Here is a 25,767-nt window from a genome sequence, read left to right as displayed (position 1 = left end):
AAAAACTCAGAGACATATTGGGATTAAAGCTGAAGATCAGAGAGGCAAAGCAGCCAGCCACTAGCTCTTACCTCTACTTCAGACCAAAGGGGCGATCCTGCTCTCAGATTGCATCTCCAGACTTCATCTCCTGTTCAACTGTTCTGCTCTCCATAAAACCTCAGACTCCTCCCAACCGAACTGCTCCTCAGACTCACTGCTCTCCACCAAACCTTAGACTGCAATGCCTTCCTGTTTCCTGCTGCCCACCCAAACCACTCCTGTCTCCACCTCCTTAGTTCTGAGATTAAAGGTGTGTCATTCCAAGTGCTGGGATCAAAAGTGTAAGCTCTGTTTCTCTTTTAGACTCACTCTCATGTAGCCCAGGGTGGCCTTGAACTAACAGAGATTAATCTGCTTCTGTCTCCTGAGTGCTGGGATTAAAGGTGTATACCACCACTGCCTGATTGTGGCTAGTTTTGCTCTCTGATCTTCAGGAAAGCTTTATTTGTTATATCATAAACAAAATATCACCACACCCCAGCTCCTTAATTACAAAGTGTATCCAGTTTCTGTGTGGGTGGTTTTCATTATGACCTTTTCCCTGGGACTGGCTTCATTACAAAGCCTTCTAACTGAAAACCGTGATGGAGAGGGCTTTTGAAATCAAAGGGCTTTCTCTGTTCTGGTTCTCAGCTTTTATTACCTAGAGGTACGATGGACTCAATCTGTGTACTTCATTCCTTTATGCTTTAAACCTCAACTACCCCCAAAACACCTTCACCTATTTCTGGTCTTCTGTCTTGCCCTGCCTCTTCAGTAGAGGCTTTGGTGGGCTGCCTTTCCTCTTCCATACTTCAGTTTGGTACCCTTCCATCCCTCTGGATTCCATCCCTCCTACCTCTAGACATTATTCTGACACACTCCCCAGGACCTCTCATACTGATAGATGGCATTGATGAATGGATAGCTCTTACTGGGTTGGCCCTTCCATAACTTCAGGGCAGCTCTGGAAGTTCAACAACGACCTTTGCAGAAAGTGTACATTGGTGATAAGATTAAGAATAAGACATGTATTGAATAACTACAATATACCAAGCAATGAGCTAAGTGTGTCATTTTATATAATTTCATCTTCATGACCTCTCTATGAGCTTACGTAGTGTCAGGATCACACCCCAATTTTAAAGAAGATGAGACTAAGACTCAAAAGAATGGAGCAGCTTGCTCAAGTTCTCCCAGCTACGATATGGTTGGGCTAGAATTCAAACTCATGCTTGTTTTATTTCCAAATATTACATAAGCTTTGAACCATCATGTTGCACTGTCTATTCAACTTGGAGGCATTGAGCTTTTCGGAACAAGATGACAAACATAGAGACCATTATGTAAATCAAAGGGATGTATTTGGAAGGAATCCTATCCTGCTGAAGATGATGCTGAATAAAGAGGTGAGAAGGATGCCAGACAGAGGTGGCACACTCCTTTAATCCCAGCACTTAGGAGGTAGAGGCAGGTGGGTTTCTAGTCTACAGAGTGAGTTCCAGGACAGTCAGAGATGCACAAGTCTCAAAAAACAAAACAAGCAAACAAAGAGGTGAGAAGGAAAGGTGACATCCCAACTAAAATCAAATAAGATACCACAAAGATGTGAAAAGGGGGTGCACTGTGGGAAAGGAGGAGGCTGGGGATAATTCCTGTGTGAAAGTACTTGTAAGGAGGCTTTGGAGGGCCTGGAGAGATGGATCAACAGCTAAAAGCGCTGACTGCTTCTGCAGAGGACTGGGGATCTGTTCTCAGCTCACAAATGGTAAATGGGTGGTCTGTAACTCCAGCTTCTGGGGGTCTCACGGCCCCTTTCAGTTTCCACGGACACTGCATGCATGTGGTGCACTTATATACACGAAGGCAAAACATTTAACACATCAAATTTTAGAAATAATTTTAAGTGCACACAGAGACAGAGGCAGGTGGATCTTTGTGAGTTTAAGATTAGCCTGGTCTTCATAGTGAGTTCTAGGCAAACCAGAGCTATATAGTGAGACCTTATCTCAACATGAAGGAGGAGGAGGAAAAGGAGGAGAAAGAGAGGAAGAAAGAAAGGAAGGAAGGAGAGGAAGGAAGGAAAGAAGGAAGGAAAAGAAAGAAATTTGAGCGGTTAAAATCACATTTATAATTTTAGGTATCTAATATACACTGTGAATGATAAATAAGTGAACTTGGAATATCGACTCAGTTGGACAACCTCAGTGATACCATTGGGATAAAGTAAAATATGACCACTGCCCTGAGTATGACGTGTTTCCTCTCAGTGAGTCTAATAAAACCAAGGACCCTGAGAGTGCTTTTCTAGAGGGGCAGGCAGTATATGTGAAAGGTTTTGAAGGGGATGGGGCAAGGGTCTTGGTGTAGCTCAGTGGTAGAACACTTGTCTATCATACGCAAAGCCCTAAGTTTGATCTCCAGCACCAAAAAAAAAAAGAGAGAGAGATGGGTGACATTCAGTGGTAAAGCCAAGCATAGCTGTTGAATACTGGTGGCTGGACAATCAAGACCAGCCTATAAAGCAAGGATGGGACAAAGAATGACACTAACGATACAGAGAGGCAACCGGAGGATGCCAAGAGCACAATGAGGGAGGAGGAAACAAGGCTTGGGGATGTAAGCTGTAATCTGCCCTAGGAGAGGTGTCTTGCATCTAGAAGTGGAAAGACCACTCTCAAAACACCTGGAAGGTGTGGGGCACCATATGACAAGAAAATACACACCTGTGGGTTTTGCTATCCAACTCTCATGTGTAAGAAGCATCACATGTTCCATGTTACATAAGCATCAGCTGAATCCTGTTAATAGAAGATTCAATTCAGAAAAAAATTATTGGGGTTATCCCTCTGTCTCATAAAAGTATTTTGAACAGTGCGCACTGGTTTGGGTTGGGTGTCCTAGAAGTAGAGTCTGAGATAGGGTTCTTGTTTGAGGGGTGTATTGAGGGAATAATTTCTAGAAGAAAGATACAAGACAAGCATGGTGGGACAAGAAATAAAAATATGGAAAGAATGTGAAGAGATTTTGTATACAAATGGGACCAAAGAGCTAGCCTCCCACAAAAGCAAGATGGTCTTCTGTACTTTTTTAAATTTTATTTATTTTATGACTGTGTGCCATGTGCATGCAGTGCCTGAGGAGGCCGGTAGAGGGCAAAAGATCCCCTGGGACTGGAGTTAAAGACAGTTGTGAGACAGCATGCAGGTGCTGGAGAGTGAGCCAGAGTACTCTGGAAGAGCAGCCAGGACTCTCACTCTGAACCACCTCTTCAGCCCCAACTGTTGTATTCTTCTGTCAATCAGCTGTTGACCAAAGTGGAAAAGAAACCATCTAGTTGAAGATGACAGTTCTCCAGAAAGGAGTCTTGATAGTGTTACAGAGACCTTTCTGTAACTCAAACCAACACCAACACTCAAAACTGGAAATCTTTCATGTGTCAACGAATGAGACCACCACTCAACATCTAAACAGAAAATTACGAAGCATAATTGCCTGCTTGCTTAAGTACGCTGGATGGGGACACTTTCCACCAAGAAAGGCATACCACTGGTCTTAGAGTTTGGTAATGGCATGGAATTCAGATTTTTCAGAGGCTGACAGAATCTTTAGACATGGAGTCACTTAAAGTGAGAGTGTTGGGTGGCATTCAGAAGTGTGTTCATTAGAATGTGGTCTGATTAGCTGACCAAGAGTTGTCACTAAACGGCTGGCTCGTGAAAGTGTGTTCATGTATATGTGACATTGACCAACCAACAAACAGATTTAAAAAATGGTTCTGGTCATTTACTGTTAGCAAGGATATAGAACTCACATTCATTGAAGGACATAGGATAAACTATGGATTAATGCCACGGCCTTCAATAACAGCTTTCTCACAAGTATGTGGGGAATCTCAAATTCTGGATTCTCTTTGGTTTTTCAATTAGCAAGGCCAATGGGAAAGATAAACAAGAATTATCAGATATTTGACATTATTATTTATTTGCCTTGAAGCCTTGGAAAGATTGAACTTACATGTCAATCAATATAACTTTGCCCAGTTTTTGTCTTTGAGACACACATCAACTCATCATTCTACACAGCAGCTGTGGAGATGTGGAGGAGGCCCCAAACAACAGGCACTGAGCCTGTGGGTTCTGGAGATTCAACTCAGGTCATCAGGCTTGGTGACAAGTGTCTTTGCTCGTTGAGCCACCTTGCCCCCTCTCTGCCTGTCCCCCTCTCTCTGTTTGTATGTGCACAGATGCACATTCGTGTGCAAGTTCACATACATGTGAGTACATATTACATAGAGGTCAGAGGACATGAGTACATACTACGTAGAGGTCAGTGGACATGAGTACATACTACGTAGAGGTCAGTGGACATGAGTACATACTACGTAGAGGTCAGTGGGCATGAGTACATACTACATAGAGGTCAGAGGACATGAGTACATACTACGTAGAGGTCAGTGGACATGAGTACATACTACGTAGAGGTCAGTGGGCATGAGTACATATTACGTAGAGGTCAGTGGACATGAGTACATACTACGTAGAGGTCAGTGGGCATGAGTACATATTACGAAGAGGTCAGTGGGCATGAGTACATATTACGTAGAGGTCAGTGGACATGAGTACATATTACGTAGAGGTCAGTGGACATGACTACATATTACGTAGAGGTCAGTGGGCATGAGTACATATTACATAGAGGTCAGAGGACATGAGTACATATTACGTAGAGGTCAGTGGACATGAGTACATATTACGTAGAGGTCAGTGGGCATGAGTACATATTACATAAAGGTCAGTGGACATGAGTACATATTACGTAGAGGTCAGTGGACATGAGTACATATTACGTAGAGGTCAGTGGACATGAGTACATATTACGTAGAGGTCAGTGGACATGAGTACATATTACATAGAGGTCAGTGGGCATGAGTACATATTACGTAGAGGTCAGAGGACATGAGTACATATTACGTAGAGGTCAGTGGGCATGAGTACATACTACATAGAGGTCAGTGGACATGAGTACATACTATGTAGAGGTCAGTGGACATGAGTACATACTACGTAGAGGTCAGTGGACATGAGTACATACTACGTAGAGGTCAGTGGACATGAGTACATACTACGTAGAGGTCAGTGGGCATGAGTACATATTACGTAGAGGTCAGTGGGCATGAGTACATATTACGTAGAGGTCAGTGGGCATGAGTACATATTACGTAGAGGTCAGAGGACATGAGTACATATTACGTAGAGGTCAGTGGGCATGAGTACATATTACGTAGAGGTCAGTGGGCATGAGTACATATTACGTAGAGGTCAGTGGACATGAGTACATACTACGTAGAGGTCAGTGGGCATGAGTACATACTACGTAGAGGTCAGTGGGCATGAGTACATACTACGTAGAGGTCAGTGGACATGAGTACATACTACGTAGAGGTCAGTGGACATGAGTACATACTACGTAGAGGTCAGGGCATGAGTACATATTACGTAGAGGTCAGTGGACATGAGTACATATTACGTAGAGGTCAGTGGGCATGAGTACATATTACGTAGAGGTATGAGTACATATTACGTAAATGAGTACATATTACGTAGAGGTCAGTGGGCATGAGTACATATTACGTAGAGGTCAGTGGACATGAGTACATATTACGTAGAGGTCAGTGGACATGAGTACATATTACGTAGAGGTCAGTGGACATGAGTACATATTACGTAGAGGTCAGAGGACATGAGTACATATTACGTAGAGGTCAGTGGGCATGAGTACATACTACGTAGAGGTCAGTGGACATGAGTACATACTACGTAGAGGTCAGTGGACATGAGTACATACTACGTAGAGGTCAGTGGACATGAGTACATACTACGTAGAGGTCAGTGGACATGAGTACATACTACGTAGAGGTCAGTGGGCATGAGTACATATTACGTAGAGGTCAGTGGGCATGAGTACATATTACGTAGAGGTCAGAGGACATGAGTACATATTACGTAGAGGTCAGTGGACATGAGTACATATTACGTAGAGGTCAGTGGGCATGAGTACATATTACGTAGAGGTCAGAGGACATGAGTACATATTACGTAGAGGTCAGAGGACATGAGTACATATTACGTAGAGGTCAGTGGGCATGAGTACATACTACATAGAGGTCAGTGGACATGAGTACATATTACGTAGAGGTCAGTGGACATGTGTACATACTACGTAGAGGTCAAAGGACATGAGTACATATTACGTAGAGGTCAGTGGACATGAGTACATATTACGTAGAGGTCAGTGGGCATGAGTACATATTACGTAGAGGTCAGAGGACATGAGTACATATTACGTAGAGGTCAGTGGGCATGAGTACATATTACGTAGAGGTCAGTGGGCATGAGTACATATTACGTAGAGGTCAGTGGGCATGAGTACATACTACGTAGAGGTCAGTGGGCATGAGTACATACTACGTAGAGGTCAGTGGCATGAGTACATACTACGTAGAGGTCAGTGGACATGAGTACATACTACGTAGAGGTCAGTGGGCATGAGTACATACTACATAGAGGTCAGGGACATGAGTACATATTACGTAGAGGTCAGTGGGCATGAGTACATACTACGTAGAGGTCAGTGGGCATGAGTACATACTACGTAGAGGTCAGTGGGCATGAGTACATACTACGTAGAGGTCAGTGGGCATGAGTACATACTACGTAGAGGTCAGTAGACATGAGTACATACTACGTAGAGGTCAGTGGGCATGAGTACATACTACGTAGAGGTCAGTGGGCATGAGTACATACTACGTAGAGGTCAGTGGACATGAGTACATATTACGTAGAGGTCAGTGGACATGAGTACATATTACGTAGAGGTCAGTGGACATGAGTACATATTACATAGAGGTCAGTGGGCATGAGTACATATTACGTAGAGGTCAGAGGACATGAGTACATATTACGTAGAGGTCAGTGGGCATGAGTACATACTACAAAGAGGTCAGTGGACATGAGTACATATTACGTAGAGGTCAGTGGACATGTGTACATACTACGTAGAGGTCAAAGGACATGAGTACATATTACGTAGAGGTCAGTGGACATGAGTACATATTACGTAGAGGTCAGTGGGCATGAGTACATATTACGTAGAGGTCAGTGGGCATGAGTACATATTACGTAGAGGTCAGAGGACATGAGTACATATTACGTAGAGGTCAGTGGGCATGAGTACATATTACGTAGAGGTCAGTGGGCATGAGTACATATTACGTAGAGGTCAGTGGGCATGAGTACATATTACGTAGAGGTCATAGGGCATGAGTTCATATTACGTAGAGGTCAGTGGGCATGAGTACATATTACGTAGAGGTCAGTGGGCATGAGTACATATTACGTAGAGGTCAGTGGACATGAGTACATACTACGTAGAGGTCAGTGGGCATGAGTACATACGACGTAGAGGTCAGAGGACATGAGTACATATTACGTAGAGGTCAGTGGGCATGAGTACATACTACGTAGAGGTCAGTGGGTATGAGTACATACTACGTAGAGGTCAGTGGGCATGAGTACATACTACGTAGAGGTCAGTGGACATGAGTACATACTACGTAGAGGTCAGTGGGCATGAGTACATACTACGTAGAGGTCAGTGGACATGAGTACATACTACGTAGAGGTCAGTGGACATGAGTACATACTACGTAGAGGTCAGTGGGCATGAGTACATATTACGTAGAGGTCAGTGGGCATGAGTACATACTACGTAGAGGTCAGTGGACATGAGTACATACTACGTAGAGGTCAGTGGGCATGAGTACATATTACGTAGAGGTCAGTGGACATGAGTACATACTACGTAGAGGTCAGTGGGCATGAGTACATATTACGTAGAGGTCAGTGGACATGAGTACATACTACGTAGAGGTCAGTGGACATGAGTACATACGACGTAGAGGTCAGAGGACATGAGTACATATTACGTAGAGGTCAGTGGGCATGAGTACATATTACGTAGAGGTCAGTGGGCATGAGTACATACTACGTAGAGGTCAGTGGGCATGAGTACATACTACGTAGAGGTCAGTGGACATGAGTACATACTACGTAGAGGTCAGTGGGCATGAGTACATACTACGTAGAGGTCAGTGGACATGAGTACATACTACGTAGAGGTCAGTGGACATGAGTACATACTACGTAGAGGTCAGTGGGCATGAGTACATATTACGTAGAGGTCAGTGGGCATGAGTACATACTACGTAGAGGTCAGTGGACATGAGTACATATTACGTAGAGGTCAGTGGGCATGAGTACATATTACGTAGAGGTCAGTGGACATGAGTACATACTACGTAGAGGTCAGTGGGCATGAGTACATATTACGTAGAGGTCAGTGGGCATGAGTACATACTACGTAGAGGTCAGTGGACATGAGTACATACTACGTAGAGGTCAGTGGACATGAGTACATATTACGTAGAGGTCAGTGGACATGAGTACATACTACGTAGAGGTCAGTGGACATGAGTACATACTACGTAGAGGTCAGTGGACATGAGTACATACTACGTAGAGGTCAGTGGACATGAGTACATATTATGTAGAGGTCAGTGGACATGAGTACATATTACGTAGAGGTCAGTGGACATGAGTACATACTACATAGAGGTCAGTGGGCATGAGTACATACTACGTAGAGGTCAGTGGACATGAGTACATATTACATAAAGGTCAGTGGACATGAGTACATACTACGTAGAGGTCAGTGGACATGAGTACATATTACGTAGAGGTCAGTGGACATGAGTTCATATTACATAGAGGTCAGTGGGCATGAGTACATATTACGTAGAGGTCAGAGGACATGAGTACATATTACGTAGAGGTCAGTGGGCATGAGTACATATTACGTAGAGGTCAGTGGACATGAGTACATATTACGTAGAGGTCAGTGGATAGCCTCAGACATTATTTGTTCGGTGCTGTTGCTCATGTCCACTCCTTTCTAGAGAGCTCATCCAGTAAGCCGGGCTGCCTGGACAGTGAGCCCCAGGGATTCATCATCTCTGTCTCCCCAGTGCTAGGACAACAAGCACACCACCACCGTCAACACAAACACTCCATTGACTGAGCCATCTCCCTGTCACTGTAATTTAGGCCTTACAGGCCCATTTCATTTTTTTTTCTGTTTTTCAAATTTTATTTTTATTTCATGTGCATTGGTGTTTTGTCTGCACAGATGTCTGTGTGAGGGTGTCAGAACTGCTGGAGTAGAGTTACGGAGGCTGAGAGCTGTGATGCGGGTATTGGGAATTGGACCCAGATCCTCTGGAAGAGCAGCCAGTGCTCTTAACGCTGAGCCATCTCCTCAATCCGAAGCCCATTTTTTTTTCGGAACCAACAAGAAATTAAGGCATCTCTAGGGACTGAAATCTAGAAAGGATTTCAAATATCTTGGAAAGGAGAGAAGGGACCACTGAAGAGATTGTTTATATGTATAATATTATGTATATGTATCATAAACATGAGCATATATGTATAATATATGAAATGTGTGTATCAGATCTTCCTATTCAAAGTTCTGCATCTTCTTGAATGAACGAATGAACATTAATATGTACAAAGGAGACTATGAAAGATAGAGGCATTTTGTGGGTGGTTACCTTCTATAAAAGGAGAGATATTTAACTAGCTACTTGTGCATTATATGTTCATGTTGTGTACAGCGGAACTGTGATTTTAGAATTAAAAAATACAATTGTGTGCATGTGTCACAGAGAGAGGGGGGTTTCAGTGGGGCTTTCTCTAGTGATGCTTAAGAAAAGAATTCTTTGAAGATGATGGATGCAGTTGTGTTCAGAGAGATGGCTGGCTTAATGACCTCGCTTGCCCCTGGCATACATCCCATGATAGATAGACTGCTCCAAACTCCTCAGGCTCAATGCCCCCTTATGGGCAGAGACTTGGAAGAAGCATGCAGAATGAAGTAATTACTAGAATTTCTACAGAGACAAAACCAACCATAGTTGGTTTTGGAGATAAAATTGTAACTTACTTTCCATTTCTCATTACATTATATGAGGACTCAGTTGTATATGTCAGAACCTAGTCATGAGGTGGTTTCCCCTTTTTTCAGAATTGCTGGGAGGTTTAAAGAGGTGGCTGTTTACTTTTTAATTAAATCCTGGTGAAATGACACATGCCTGAAATCCCAGAACTTGGGAAGTAGAGGCAAGAGGATCAGGAGAATTCAAAGATACCCTTAGCTATACAGTGAGTTCAAAGCCATCTTGAGCGCGCGCGTACACACACACACACACACACACACACACACACACAAATATGCACACAGAGATACAAGTAACACTTGAGAATGGTAAAACATTTAGATGCATGTACAATAAAAAGTGATCTAGGTATAGTGAAGTATGCCTGTAATCCAAGAATTCAGGATGGAGAGGTAGGAGGGTTCCCTTTAAAAATATTTTCCATTCATAGGCAAACATTCACTGTTTTATAAAATAGCATCCTAATACAAATAGGAAAGCAATTTCATTTTCAGTTAGATGAAATACATCTTGAGCTATCATATAATTCATTTCATTCTTTGTGTATGTATGAGAGAGAGAGAGAGAGAGAGAGAGAGAGAGAGAGAGAGAGAGAGAGGGAGGAGGAGGGAGGGAGGGAGGAGGAGGGAGGGAGGGAGGGGAGGAGGGAGGGAGGGGGGAGGGAGGAGGAGGGAGGGAGGGAGGGAGGGAGGGAGAGAGAGAATGTGTGAGTCCTCAGGCATGTTCAACTTTTTTTTTCTTTTTTTGGTTGAGACAGAGTTTCTCTGTGTAGCTTTGGAGCCTCTCCTGGTACTCACTCTGTAGACCAGGCTGGCCTCAAACTCACAGAGATCTGCCTGTCTCTGCCTCTCAAGTGCTGGGACTAAAGGCGTGTGCCACCAACTCCTGCCGAGTTCCACTTTTTGTTTTGTTTTGAGACAGCGTCTCTCATGACCTTGAACTTCACCATACAGACCAGGTCAGTCAGCCCATGAGTTCCCTGGGACTCCTTTGTCCCTACCTCTCATTTCCCCTTCGCCAGGTTTACAGACACATGGCACCATGCCAGGCCTGTGGGTTCTGGGGTTCTGAACCCAGGTCCTTGTGAATGCTTTTGAACCATGCCATCTCCTCAACCCCATGTCATTCTTCCAAACAGATGAATAATATGACGCTGTATGCAACTAGCACCATCTATAAAGCATCTCCATTTAAACATGGAAGTCGGTCCTCTTTTCCTTGATGCCACTGTGGTGCAACACAACACACCTCTGTGCACAAATACTTGGGTTATTGTGCAGACATTTCTTTGCATAGATTTAACAATGTACATTTAGTTTAGTCTTATTTTCTATTTTTGTGGGGATGAAACCTGGAGTCTTAAATATGCTAGATAACCATTGTACCACTGAGTGGTACCCCAACGCCTAAATGTTTAAATTTTTTATTAAGGTATATTAAGTGTACAAAGTCCTAAGTTTCATTATGACATTCTATAGGTAGTTTAATTGTAGTCACTCCTCTATTACCCTTTCTTTCATTAAAACACTTTTTTTTATGTGTATGAGTGTTTTTTGTCTGCATGTATGTGTGTGCACCAGGACTTCGAGGTGCATGAAGAGGCCAGAGAGGTGTCTTGAGTTACAGATTTCTTTCCATGAGTTGCCATGTGGGTGCTGGAAATGGAACGCAGGTCTCGGGGAGCGGTAGCCAGTGCTCTTAACCACTGAGCCGCCTCTTAGCCCTTCCTATCTCCTATCTTACTCTTTCTCTTTAAACGCTATTTTAAGTGGGGCATGGTGGTCCAGGTCTTTAATTCCAGCACCAGGGAGGCAGAGGCAGGCGGATCTCTATGAATTAGAGATCAACCTGGTCCACACAGTTTAAGATAGTCCAGGCCAGGCAAGGCTACATAGTAGTAAGAGCCTGTCTAAAATAAATAAATATTTGGAAATGGATTTGTGGGGGTGGGCGGGCATGGGTCGTGCAAGTGCGAAGGTCAGAGGAAGACTTTGCGGAGTCAGTTCTCTCTACTGTGGGTTGGAGGGATTGAACTTGGTCTCCTCCTGCCTCAGCCCACCCAGTACTAGGATTTCAGGCGTGAACCACCGCCAAGCAGTTTTTTCTTCCTCCTATGTTACCACGGCCGGTCCCTAACTCCAGGGCTCGGGGTGATTTTCCTGCTATCTGGCTTGCAGGGAAAGACGTCGGCTAGTGTAGAAATGACTCGGAGCGCAAACCTGAAGACTTTCCCCTCGGTAGCACCCGCAAGTGCTGGCACTTCTCACACAGGGCGCGGTTTTACCTTCGTACAAATTCTGAAACTCTAATAGGTTGACAAGGAAACCGAACACGGATCGCACTACCCACAGCTACATCATTAAAGGACACCCGGACCACCTCACGCCGGCTCGCCACGCTCTCGCGAGAGCTGACGTCATCGGTCCGCGCCACCGACCGGGCGGTCGCGCGGCTTGCGTCACACTCCGCTTCCTCCGGGTGTGCTGTCTCACTGGTGAGGCCGTGAACCCGGGAAGTGCTTCTCTCTGTAGACCCCGCTGCCTCACGCTTCCCGCCGCCATGGAGTACCTCATCGGCATCCAGGGCCCCGACTATGTCCTCGTCGCCTCCGATCGGGTGGCCGCCAGCAATATTGTCCAGATGAAGGACGGTGAGGAGAAGCAGGGGAGGCCCGGCGGGCCTGGGTGTCGGGCAGTCGGCGGAAGTCGGTCAAGTGTAGGGTGAAGCCCAGAGCAGCTTGGAAGGTGGAGGCGGCCCGCTCTGCCCTTCCTGCACTGCAGGAGTTGGAACCGAGGAAGCTGGCACAGGCTTAGGAGTCTGGCTGTGCTCTGGCTGGGTGCGAGCTGCCCAGGGTGGGGATTCAATCGTTGTAAGAGCCGAAGAGTGTGCTCGGTGCTGGGCTCTGCATTTCTGCTAGGTTGCCGCGGTCACTGGTGGAGCCAGTGTGCGGGCGCCCTAAGGTGGGATCCTGGAGTGAGCGAGCCCGGGTCCAGACTTTGGCGTTTCCAGTCTGCTTCCGTTGCCCGGTTCAGATCCTCCTCTTCCAGCTCTCGCCGGCTGCTAGGTTTTCCTTGTTTTAAAATAGTTAATGCATGTGGAGTTGGCGTCTCTCTACTTGCTTTGATTTTTGTACAATGTTTTTTTTTTTCAGTGCTCAGATTTCCTTATCTCTCAGATTAATGCTATCCAACTCAAAATTTGAGAGGTTAGAGTGAACGAGTTACATTGTGTAGTTAACAGACTGAAGCACTTATGTATCAGGTGTGCCCAGCGATTTATATTGTTTTTAAAGATAAACACTATTATATCCCCTCTTTGTAAAGTTAGTCGGACACAGGTTATTAAAACACACACAATAAAAACCTTTCCTAAGGAGATGTCAAAATAGCTCAGTAAGTAGAGTGCTTTTGGTGGCCAGGTCTGCCAAACTGAGTTTGATCCCAGAACCCAGATGGTAGAAGGAGAAACTGACTCTCTGCAGGTTGTGCTCTGATCTCCACACCCATTCTGTAGCACACACACATGCGGAACAAGAGACAAAGAGTCCCTGAATAAATACATACTTTTTTAAATTATCAAAGAAAAAGTTCCTAAGCACAAGTGGCAGAACCCAGGTAATAACCCAGAAGCCCGTGTAATTGGACTGGGGATCCAGTTTAGTTCAATGTACATCCCTATTATGCACAACGCCCCAGGTTTCATTCTCAGCACTGCAAAAACAAGGTAGACATTCTGCAAAATACATTTTACCCATAACTGCTATACTCTACTGCTTCTTTTATAGTGGCAGTTGGCCCACAGAATCTAAGAGTGTTTTCATGATTCATCATAGGCATGTTACTGTTTGAAGGGTATTTTGCTTTTGTTCAGTGAATTAAAAATTCATTTGATGGGTTTCGGGCACTTCTGTGTACTTTACAGTGCTAAGTGCTGGAAGGAGTTGGGGGCGGAGAGAATACTATAATCCATGTTTTAAAAGAAGTTAACAGAGTTGGGATGATGGCTGAGTAAGTAAGAGTGCTCGCTATGCAAGCATGAAGTCCGGAATTTAAATTCCAAGTACTCACTTAAAAAAGAAAAAAAAAAAAAAAAAAAAAAAAGAGCCAGGCATAGCTGTGTGTCTGTAACCACAGTTGGGAGCAGCAAACACAGATCCTGGGAGTTCACTGGCCTGTCAGTCAAGCCCAAAGGGTGACCTGATGTACTTCTCTGTGCTGGGCACAGGCAGGTCTACCATACATTCTTGTGTGTATCTCTCTCTCTCTCTCTCTCTCTCTCTCTCACACACACACACACACACACACACACACACACACACACAAATTCAAGTATGTGTATAATAAAACACAGCTAGTTGTGAGGAGATCGGTTGAACTTTGGGCTAATAGGAGAAGGAGACTGTTTTTAGGTAATAGTGGTGAGGGAGACATTCTGGTAGAGATCAGGGAAAGCTTTGAAGGCAAATGGCAATTAATCCTGGACTTCTGGGTTAAAAATTGTTAATGCTGGAGTTTCCTGAAGTGTATGATCAGAGGTGAAAAGGCACCTATGACTGCTTTTACAAAGGAAAAGGTGCCTATCTGGTTGCGAGCCTGTAGCTTCCATCTGGGAAAATAGAACTCTGAACTTTGCTTGAGCTCTGTTTTTTTTGTGTTTGTTTTTGTTTTTTTTCTGAAGGATTTGAAATCATACATCTGTGGTATGAATTGTTTCTTAAGAGACTTTATGATTAGTTTGTAGAAGTTCTGTTTGGAAACCAGTCTCCAAAGGAATCAATTTGTTGTGAGAGTGAAATTGCCGGTGGCTTTGAATAGAAAGGCTCTGAGGAGCAGGTGACTTTAGCTTGAGGAGCGTGGGTGGAGCAGTCACATGTCAGTGGGTCTTCTGTTTCATCACAATGATAATGAATTGCTTTGAGAAGGAGAATTGCTCCAAGCCCTTATCCATACTGTACTCCTAGTTGTCACAGGGGTACAGCCTCCTAGGTTAAATCTGCAGGAAAAGCTAAGACAAGGAGAGTCAGGTGTAGTGTATCCTTGTGGTCCCATCCCATAGGAGGCAGAGTCAGGATGAGCTCTAGTAGGAGACCAGCCTGATCTACATAATGAATTCAAGGCCTTTGTAGGATTACACAGTGCAAGTCTGTCTTTTAAAAAAAAGCAAACATCAAAGAAAATCCTAGGAAATGAATCCAAGATGGTTTTTATGTGATAGAAGTGTTACTAGTTAGTGTTAGGTTAGCGTGTTTTTTTGGGGGGGGGTTGTTTTGTTTTGGTTTGGTTTTTGGTTTTTCATGAAAGGGTTTCTCTGTAATAGTCTTAGCTGTCCTGGAACTCACTTTGTTGACCAGGCTGGCCTGGAATTCATAGAGATCTACCTGCCTCTGCCTCCCAAGTGCTGGGAATAAAGGCATGTGCCACCATCATCTGTTGTTTTAAATTAACAGTTTTAGGAGTAAGTCCTATGACTAGCCACAGAAAAAGATTTATGTTATGAATTTGAGTAAATTCTTGAAAAAGATTTGGAAATAATTACACTCAACTGATACCTTTTCTGGTGTGAAAAACTTAGGGTAGGAGGTTTAGAATTGCCTGAGGGAGTTTTTGTGGAATAGGCAAGAATGATGAACAGTAGTAATTTGGGTAGAGGCTTGTTTTGTTAATGCTTTTAGTGGAGGGCTAGGACTGGAGGAGGAGTTACAGGCATACACCAAAATACTGGCTCAGAATCTGCCCATCATTGTTTTCTCATCATGCTGCTCGGGAAAATGTGTTGATACTGGGGAGAAGACATTTCCCAAATGCTCGCTCATAAAGCTGACTGGTTCAGCTCTCAGTTTGGTTGGCTACATGCTGCAGTTCATGCCTTTTTTTCTCTTTGCCTAAACAAAGTGACTTTTTAAGTTACTCAGAGATCTCCAGAAACTTGCCATTCTGAATTCCTACAATATATGTGATTTAGACGTTATTGTCTAAATCAGTTTTCCTTACCTGTGGGTTAGGCATTGGTAAGTGATAGTGTCACCATTTACACATTTTTTTTGGTAACTAAAGTTTAGACAAGCAAATATTTGCCCACTGTGTCCCTCAGTTTGACCACATGACATCACATGCTGATACGAATCTGGTTGTCTGTTATTTTCCCTCTTGTGAGTTTATTGTCAGGTGTAAGAACATTCTAGAGCTGTACAGGCAGCGTCTTTACAACCCAGGGCCGTACAAGTCCATTGGTTCTATTCTGAAGCCTTACCTTTTGCTGAACATGAACATCTTCCCTGTTTAAAATAAGTTTGCTTGTATTACATTGATTTATAACTAACAGTTTACTGCCTAAAATCTTAGCCTTTTTGCCTAAATGTGTTTGTTGTAAGTTGTAAATGCATTCCCCAACAATAACTACTTTACTCCGTAATATTTAGTGTGTTTGTGTGCATGTGCAGACATGTCACAGAGCTTGTATGGGCACAGAGGACGACTTGGAGGAGTCAGTTCTCTCCTTCCTTTCGGTGGGTTCTGGGGATTGAATTCAGGGGCAAGTGCTTTTACCTGCTGAGCCATGTTGCTTATCTGCCTTTTTTCCCCCTCTAAAAATAATAGAAACTCATTAAATAATGTTTTCTTAAAAAAGTGAAGCATGTTAAGTATAGAGATTTAGAAAATACTAATAAGCAAAAGATGTTTATATTCTTGCTACTGTCAAGAACTTAGAATATAAGTTCTGCTGGTCCTGTGTGTGTGTGTGTGTGTGTGTGTGTGTGTGTATGTGTGTGTATGAGTCTTCCTTTTATAACAACTTTGCAAATTAGCAGTCTTTGAATGTGTAACAAGTGAAAAGTTGTTTATTTGGGAGTTTAAAGGCAATTCAACATTATCTATAGGCATATTTTATGTAGGAACCCCCCCTCCAGTCTAAAAATCCACATTATTAGTGTCTACAACTCTCCAACACTTGTAAAGTATTTGATAGTTGCATTTGTTCCTTAAATCCTATTAAGAGATTTTGACATTTCGAAAGCTTTCATACAGGAAAACATGTCTCCCAGGGGAGATTATTCAGCACTATTAGAAAAATGAAAAGTGAAAGTAGCAGTAAGATAGGAAGACTTAAAGCTTTTCTCTGAAGCTGCAGACTGAATACTGAGTTTTCTTCCCTAGGCAACAATTATAACCTGAGTATTTATTTATCTATTTAATCTGAATGAGTCTGGTTCGGTTAGATAAGTTTAGAGTATTACAGTTTTCGTTAGGTCGCTCACTGTTAACACATCCCTTAAAGTTTCTGCTTTGGCAACCAATTTTCTTTTTTGCTTTGGAAATTTAGTTGTTTACTTTGAGATTTGGATTCTCAGCTGATTTTTTTTCTTGAAATGGTTCTTTAATTTGAGCTGTAGAGTCCATTCTTTTCACATTTCTTGTGTGTGTATTAGCATTTGATTTGTAGTAACAGAACTTTGTACTTAATCTCGTGCCTTGAGATAATCACCATAGTCTGGATTCCTTCAGCTTGCCTCACTCCCATTTTTCTGTTCCTTGTATTTTAAATGTTCTTACATTGTTTTTTGTTGTTTGTTTTTGTCTTTTGAGATAGGGTCTCACTGTGTAGCTCTGACTGTCCTGTAGCATATTATGTAGAACAGGCTGCCTTCAAGCTCACAGAGATCAGCTTGCCTCTGCCTCTGGAGTACTGGGATTAAAACATGTGACCCCCCATGCCAAGCTTAAATTTTATTGTTTAATTAATTAATTAAGTGCTAGAGCCTGGATTCAGGACCTCACACACCCTCAACATGTGCTGTATTACTCAGATACATCTACAGCCGAAAATTGTAACTAAAACAAAATATTTATTTTTATGTACAGGTGCATGTATGTCTGTACACCACATGTATGCAATGCCCCCAGAGGTGAGAAGAAGGTGTGGAATTCACCAGAACTGGTTACAGATGGTTGTGAACCCTAATGTCAGTGCTGGGAATCAAACCGGGGTTCTCTGAAAGAGCAACCAGTGCTCTTAACTGCTGAGCCTTCTCTCCAGGCCCTGCCTTCCCCTCACAAATGTGTTTTAAATGGTCTGCTTCCATATACAAGTTTCATTTTAAATTAACCTTAGTAAAATAAGTAGCCATGCTGGTTAGTGAAACTATTAGTTTCTTATAATAGCAATGGTTAGTAAAATTCTTCAGTATAGTAATTAGGAGACCTGTTTATGGTTGCATATACACATATCTTTTAGTTTCTGTGGTGGTATTTTCTAATATGAATTTCTTTTCCTTTGAGCAGATCATGACAAGATGTTTAAGATGAGTGAAAAAATCTTACTCCTATGTGTTGGAGAGGCTGGAGACACTGTACAGTTTGCAGAGTATATCCAGAAGAACGTGCAGCTTTATAAGATGCGGAATGGTGGGTAAGACTTAGAGGGTAGCTTGGGCTGACGCATTCGTGTTCTGGGGCCACCATGATGAGGCACAACACACTGGGCAGTTTCAACAACAGAGTTCCCTCCTAGCTCTGGAGGCTACAGTGTGAGGTCAGGAAGTTAGCAGGTTGAATTTTTCTGAGGCTTTTTCCTTGGCTTGTAGGTGGGCCTCTTCCCCTCTGCTTTACATTGCTTTCCCTCCATATTGTCCGTCCACCAGTCACGCTGGATTAGGGCTCATCCTTATAACCACACTTTTACTTAACTGTCTCTTTATGTGCTATCTCAAGATGCAATCTCAGCGGGAGGTTCTGGGACTAGGGCTTTAGCATATGAATGGGGGGATACTATTCAACCTGTAACTGTTGGTTTTTTTGTTTAATTTTGAACTGAAGTTGGGTGTTCTTTACTGGCAGCCATATTCACAGGTGGATTGATGGGATCATGTTTTTTCATTTGAATCTTTCTATTATAAAAAAATTAGAGTCAAGTGTATGATCTTCGATTTTTAGGCTGATCTACAGATTGAGTTTTCAGGACAACTAGGGCCACACAGAGAAACCCTGTCTCAAAACAAAACAAAAATCTGAACCCTAAATCCTAATTCTTCTGTTCCTAAGGATTTCCTCCAAAAATCCCAGAACAGAGAGCCGTTGTAACACTGATATTGGCATGGAATACTACAGATCCATTTTTACCTTTTTTTAAGTTCTTTGTTTTACTTCGTGTTTGGATGTTTGGCCTGGATACATGTCTGTGCACCACATGGTACCCACAGAAGCCAGCCAGGAATGGTGGTACATGCCTGTAGTCCTAGCACTTGGAAGATGGAGGCAGGAGGATCAGAAGTTAAAGGCCAAATCCAGCTACATAGGGAGTTTGAGGGCTGCATGAGACTCTGACTCAAGGAACAACAACAACAAAAAGTTTTTGGCCTGGCTCATGGATATGGCTCTGTGGTAGAGCACTCACTGAACATTTGGGAAGCTCCTGGGTTTAATCCCAACACCACAAAGAGAGAGAGAGAGAGAGAGGAGAGAGAGAGAATGCTTTGTGAACTTAAAAGTCTTTGTAATTATAAGACACTGTACTTTAAAGCTTTCTTTGGGGGCTGGAGAGGTAGCTCAGTAGTTAAGATCACTTGAGCTGCTCTTGCTGAGAACCTGAGTTTGGTTCCAGCACCCACATGATGGTTTACAGCTATCCAGTGCTCAGGAGACAGAGGCAGGTGGATCTCTTGAGTTCGAGGACAGCCAGGGCTATACAGAGAAACCATCTTGGAAAAAAAAGAATATAGCTTTAGTTTAATGTATATATGTGTGTGTGTGTGTGTGTGTGTGTGTGTGTGTGTGTGTGTGTATGTATGTATGTATATATATATATGTATATGTGTATATGTATATATATGTATATGTATATACACACACATATATATATATATAATATTCATTCATACATATTTTTAGGCAGTACATTTAGTGTTATGCACCCAGTTACTTATATTTTTGAAGGTCTTATCAGTGTTAAGCACTGTGCTTAATACTGCAGAAAATTTATGGGTAATCAGGACTCAGAGCCTGCCTTTTGGGAATCTCAGATGTGCTACTTGGGTTATATATACTTAGGGTGAGAATGCTTCTGACATGTGGTGCTGTTTCATTGGCTGTCCTGAGAGAGGGTCAAGTGAATATGATAAGGAGAGTTGCTTGTTCCATGTGTTTTAGGTGCTAAAAGTCAGTGCCTAAAAGAAAAATTGTGTTTGTTAGGTTAACCCTTAAAGACCCTTAAGTTACCTAGGTTAGTACAGTTTGGAAGATGGAGGTGGAAGGATCAGGAACTGAAGGCCGTCCTTAGCTATATAATGAATTTGAGGCCATCCTGACTTAAGAGACCCTGTTTATGTGAGATCATATTTCAAAAATTATAAATAAATTAAAACTGGCTTTAACCATAGCCATAGTTAGGATAGGTGTGGTGTGAACACCTGTAATCCCAGCAGTTAGGAGGCAGAAGGAGGAGGTTCTCAAGTTAAGGCTTGTCTTCAAAAAGAACAGCATAGAGAAGTGACTTGGGGTGGCTGTTGTTACTATATTTTGCTTCACTTCAAATATGATTCTTTGTCTTGTACCAGGATACGAATTGTCCCCCACAGCAGCAGCTAATTTCACACGTCGAAACCTGGCTGACTGTCTACGGAGTCGGGTAAGCGGTGCCGCTAACAGCCTTCAGTAACAGCAGAAAGAGCTGTGCTTTTATATTTCTTTTAGACATAAGCAGTATTTTTGCCCTTTTTGGCTTTCCTGACTCCTTCCTGTTGCTGTTCGTTCCTTTTTAGTCCCCTTGGGTTTGTTTTCCTTTGGTCATTGTTGCTTTTTACTGTCTAATTCTGTTGCTTGGGAGGATAACAAAGGCTATTGCATTCAAGGCTAGCCTGGTCTACATAGCTAGTTCTAGACCAGCCCAGGCTATGGAGTGAAAATGAAGACGTTTTGGTTTTTTTGTTTTCTTAACATTTGTTTTGTATGTAGTGTGGGGTCAGAGAAAAGTTGCAGAAGTTGGTTCTCGCCTTCCACTGTATGGGTTGCCGGGCTCAGGCTCAGTCTGACAGGCTGGAGGGCAATTGTATTTACCTGCTGAACTATCACAGTGACCCAGAAGAAAGGTATTGTGTGTGCTTGCTGTGGCATACTAACACGAAGGACTGTGGTACACTGTCCTCCCACCCCGACTTTATTTTTATCAAAGCAATTTTAGGCTCTCAGCAAAATTACGAGGAAAATACAAAGATTTTCCCCATATAAACCCAGCCCAGATACATGTATATAGCATCCTCCATTATCAGCACCTAGCAGAGTGGTATATTTCTACAAATAATGACCTCGTATTGACAGCCCAGGTTCGTAGTTTATGTTAGGGTTTACTCAGAGGCATGCGTCCTGTGGGTTTAGATGAATGTGGAAGGGTCTAAATCAGTGTCATTCAGAGGATTTTCACTGCCCTGAAAAATCCCTGGGCCCTGCCCATTCACTCTTCATCTCTTTAACCCCCGGTAGCCACTAGTCTTTTTACTATTTTCGTAGGTTGTTGTCCCGTCCCTGTGTGTGTCGTCGTCGTGGTGTGCCCCCCCCCTTTGAAGACAGGGTTTCTCTGTGTAACAGCTCTGGTTGTCTTGGAACTTGCTCTGTAGACCAGGCTGGCTTCTACCTCACAGAGATCTGCCTGCCTCTGCCTCTGAGTGCTGGGACCAAAGGCATGTGTGTCTCTACCATCCAGCCATAGTTTCCTTTTTCAGAATGTCATACCATAGAGGTTAAACCGTACTGAAAGTAGGCTTTCAGATTGGTTTCTTTTTTTTTCCCCCTCCATTTTTTTATTTGAATTAGAAACAAGATTGTTTTACATGTTGATCCCAGTTCCCTCTCCCCCCCCCAAACTAACACCCTACTTATGCCATACCCTTTCTGCTCCCCAGGGAGGGTGAGGCCTTCCATGGGGGCGGGGTCTTCAGAGTCTGTCATATCCTTGGGATAGGGCCTAGGCCCACCTCCGTGTGTCTAGGCTCAGGGAGTATCCCTCTATGTGGGATGGGCTCCCAAAGTCCATTCCTATGTTAGGGATAAGTACTGATCTACTATGAGGGGCCCCATAGATTTCCGAGGTCTCCTCATTGACACCCACATTCAGGGGGTCTGGATTAGTTCCATGCTAGTTTCCCAGCTATCAGTCTGGAGACCAAGAGCTCTCCCTTGTTCAGGTCAGCTGTTTCTGTGTTTTTCACCAGCCTGGTCTGGACCCCTTTGCTTATCACTCCTCCTCTGCAACTGGATTCCAGTTCAGTTCAGTGTTTAGTTGTGGATGTCTGCTTCTACTTCCACCAGCTGCTGGATGGAGGCTATAGGAGGGCATATAAATTAGTCATCAATCTCATTATCAGGGGAGGGCATTTAAGGCAGCCTCTCCTCTGTTGCTTAGATTGTTAGTTGGTGTCATCTTTGTAGATCCCCAGACATTTCCCTAGTGCCTGATTTCTCTGTAAACCTATAATGGCTCCCTCTATTATGGGTCTCTTATCTTGCTCTCCTCTATTCTTCCCCCAACTCAACCTTCCTGCTCCCTCCTGTCCCCCTCACTCCTCCTCTTCTCCCCTTCTCATTCTCCTAGTTCCCTCTCCCCTCCCCCATGCTCCCAATTTGCTCAGGAGATCTTTTCCCTTTCTGCTTCTTGGGGGACCATGTATCAGATTGGTTTCTTTGTGACATGCAGTTCGCCCTGTAGGGCTGGTTCACTAGAAGTGGTTCTAGTGAAATACACTTGCTGCTCTTCCAGAGGTCTTGAGTTCAGTTCCCAGCATCCATGTTAGTCAGCTCACAGTCATCTATAACTCCTATCCAGGAGATTTGATGCCTCTGGCCTCTTCAGGCACTTATATGCATGTATCTACGCGCAGATACACACACATATACATAATTTAAAATAATAAAAAATAATCTTGGCTGGAGAGATGGCCCGGTGGTTAAGAGCATTGGCTGCTCTTCTAGAGGTCCTGGGTTCAATTCCCAGCACCCACATAGCAGCTCACAACTGTCTGTTCCAGGGAATCCAACAGGCATGAATGCATATAAAATAAGCGCCAATACCACATACAATAAAAATTTTAAAAATCTTAAAAAATGATAAAAATCAAAGCATGCCTTTGGTCCCAGCACTTGGGAGGCAGAAGCAGGTGGATCTCTATTTATGAGTTCCAGCCTGGTCTACAACGTGAGTTTCAAGACAGCCAGAGCTAAACAGTGAGGCCCATCTCGAAAAACCAAAAAAAGAAGAAAAGTGACAAAATCAAGTTCCTCCTGATCTTTTCATCCCTTGACAGTTTGTTTCTTTTTAGCACTGAGTAATACTCCTTTGTCTAAGTGTACACCAATTTATCCTTTCTCCTTTACTGAAGGACATCTTTGTTGCTTCCAATTTGAGGCAGTTTGCACCTGGGATTTCTCTTTCTTTTCTTTTCTGTTTTTTTTTTTAATTTAAGATTTATTTATCTATTTTATGTGAATGGTTTTGTCTGTATGTATATCTGTGTGTTGAATCCTCTGGAATGGGAGTTATAGACAGTTGTGAGCTGCCATATGGGTGCTAGGAATTGAACCCAGGTCCTCTGAAATAGCAGCCAGTGCTATTATTCACTGAGCCATCCCTCCAGCCCTTGTATCTGGGATTTCTTTAGATGTGTTTTCAATTCTCTTGGTAAATACTAAGAAGTGTGATTGATGGTTTGTGCAGTAAAAATATGTTGAATTTTTTAACCCCCAAGACACTTTCTCTGTGTTGCCTTGGCTGTCCTAGAACTAGCTCTGTAGACTATTCTGGCTTCAAACTCAGCTATCCCTCTGCCTCTGCCTCCCACTACCACCAAGTTAGAATATGTTGAATTTTGTAAGAAAGCACCAAAAAAATTTTTTGAAGTGTTTTTATTTTTGTTCAACTATAGCTGAAATTTCCTACATGGGAATGGAGGGAAGTAATCTGTATCTTCCTGTGACTGTCCAGCCAAAGCGTGGGACGTTGTCTTCATTTTTTCTGATTTTGTATTGTAGCATTCTCTGTCTCATGTTAAAAGAGACAAAATTGACTTAAAGATTGAATGCTTAAAGACTGTAGGATGTGCCAAGAAAGTTCATATGGTTGCCAATGGTGCATAATTTCCCTACAGGGACTAAGTAGACTCTTACCATGTGACCTTACCCCCTGTGCCTATTTATTCATCTGTGATATACAGATAACTTCCTAACCCCACAGGAGTGCCAGGAAAATGAATACTTGTAAATCATAATATTTAACATTCATATGACTTTTGCCCAAAGCATTTTGCTTAATAATTTAATCTACTCACTATTCCACTGAGACAGATAGTTGATTCTCTTGCTGATATGTGAAAAGCATAAAGTGGCAGAGGGACTAATTCAGGGCACACAGCAGGTCAGACAAAGCAACAGTAATTGTACCATAATTTGACTGTTTGCCTTCAGGTCAACTCTTTGATTCTTCAGTGGCAGTTTAGAGCATTAGTGCTTTTGGTGATTTGGGTTTCATCTACCTTCTTAAACTTGGTCATGGATAATCAAAACAAGTATGGGTATTAAGCTCTTATAAGCCTGCTTGCTATCGATTTTTTTTTAAAGACTTGTTTTTAAAGATGTGTTTGTGTGTATGTATATATGACTGTGTGTGCCTAAGGAGGCTAGTGACATTGGAACTCTGTGTAGCAGGTTGTGAACCTCCTGACACGGATGTTGGGAGCAGTCCGGGCTCTTAACCATTGAGCCATCTCTCCTGACGTACTGTAGATCTTTAAAACACTTTTATTTCCAGTGCCTTATACTAGACTCCAAACATCTCACTAAATGAATCTGTCCCACTGCTAGCTTTGACTAAGGGATTTGTGCTCTCAATGATCTATATACAATTTTTTAAAATGCATTGTGTTTTGCCTACATATATGCCTGTGCACCATGTTTGTGTAAGTGATCATTGTATTTAAGAAGAATTCACAGACATAATGGACTGCAAGGTGTGAAGACAGATTGGCACATTATTTTGATCTGGATGAAAAGCTAGAGATCTTTTATTTACTCTTTGGGGGAGAAGTGTGGGTCAAAATGGGTTTCCTACCACCCAGAAATGCCTGTGTTATGCTGTAGCTCCTTGTGTAGAATGTTCCTCTGATATACCAACAGACCTGGAACAAGAATTCCAACTTTGGGCACAGTGAAAGCCTGAAGCATTAAATGCTGCAGACATTAAATGAATTAAGCTCCTTTTAGAATTGAGATAAGAGTGGGAATTTGTTTCATGCAAATGCAGTGAACCCACATACTTCTCTACTAGAAGGAATGTTTGATGTTTCGAACAAAGAAATATCCCTTGTAGACAATGACAAGCGCTCTGGTAAATATTGACTGTCTCTGCCTTATGCTTCTTTGTTCTAGTCCCTTATCAGAGTCGATTCTAAAATAGGAATTTGTACTTTAGTTACGTAGAATTTTGTTTTTAAGTATAGAGTGCATTCCTGCTTGTGTGTGTGTGTGTGTGTGTGTGTGTGTGTGTGTGCGCATATGCCTAGGGAAACAACAAGAGGACATTGGATTCCCTGGAGTTGAGTCGCAGGTGGTCATGAGCTGCTCAGTACAGGTGCTAGGAAGAGCACGCAGGTCCTGTGAAAGAGCAGCAAATGCTCTTTATTGCCGAGCCGCCCC

General features: G+C 42.9%; 1 protein-coding gene across 1 annotated transcript in view; it reads left to right on the top strand.

The window, feature by feature from the left end:
- Positions 1-12,549: 12,549 nt before the first annotated feature.
- Positions 12,550-25,767, top strand: part of Psmb2 (proteasome 20S subunit beta 2) — a 34,950-nt gene continuing 21,732 nt past the window's right edge. Inside the window, exons 1-3 of the mRNA XM_027399294.2 lie at positions 12,550-12,746; positions 18,376-18,498; positions 20,646-20,716. Coding sequence (XP_027255095.1) covers positions 12,656-12,746; positions 18,376-18,498; positions 20,646-20,716 — 285 coding nt within the window. The 5' untranslated portion in view covers positions 12,550-12,655. The remainder of the gene's footprint in view (positions 12,747-18,375; positions 18,499-20,645; positions 20,717-25,767) is intronic.

Source organism: Cricetulus griseus, chromosome 2 (genome assembly GCF_003668045.3).
Source record: "Cricetulus griseus strain 17A/GY chromosome 2, alternate assembly CriGri-PICRH-1.0, whole genome shotgun sequence".
NCBI classification, from domain to species: domain Eukaryota; kingdom Metazoa; phylum Chordata; class Mammalia; order Rodentia; family Cricetidae; genus Cricetulus; species Cricetulus griseus.
The sequence above is the reverse complement of the archived record's forward strand: the minus strand, read 5'-3'. Positions and strand labels throughout refer to the sequence as shown.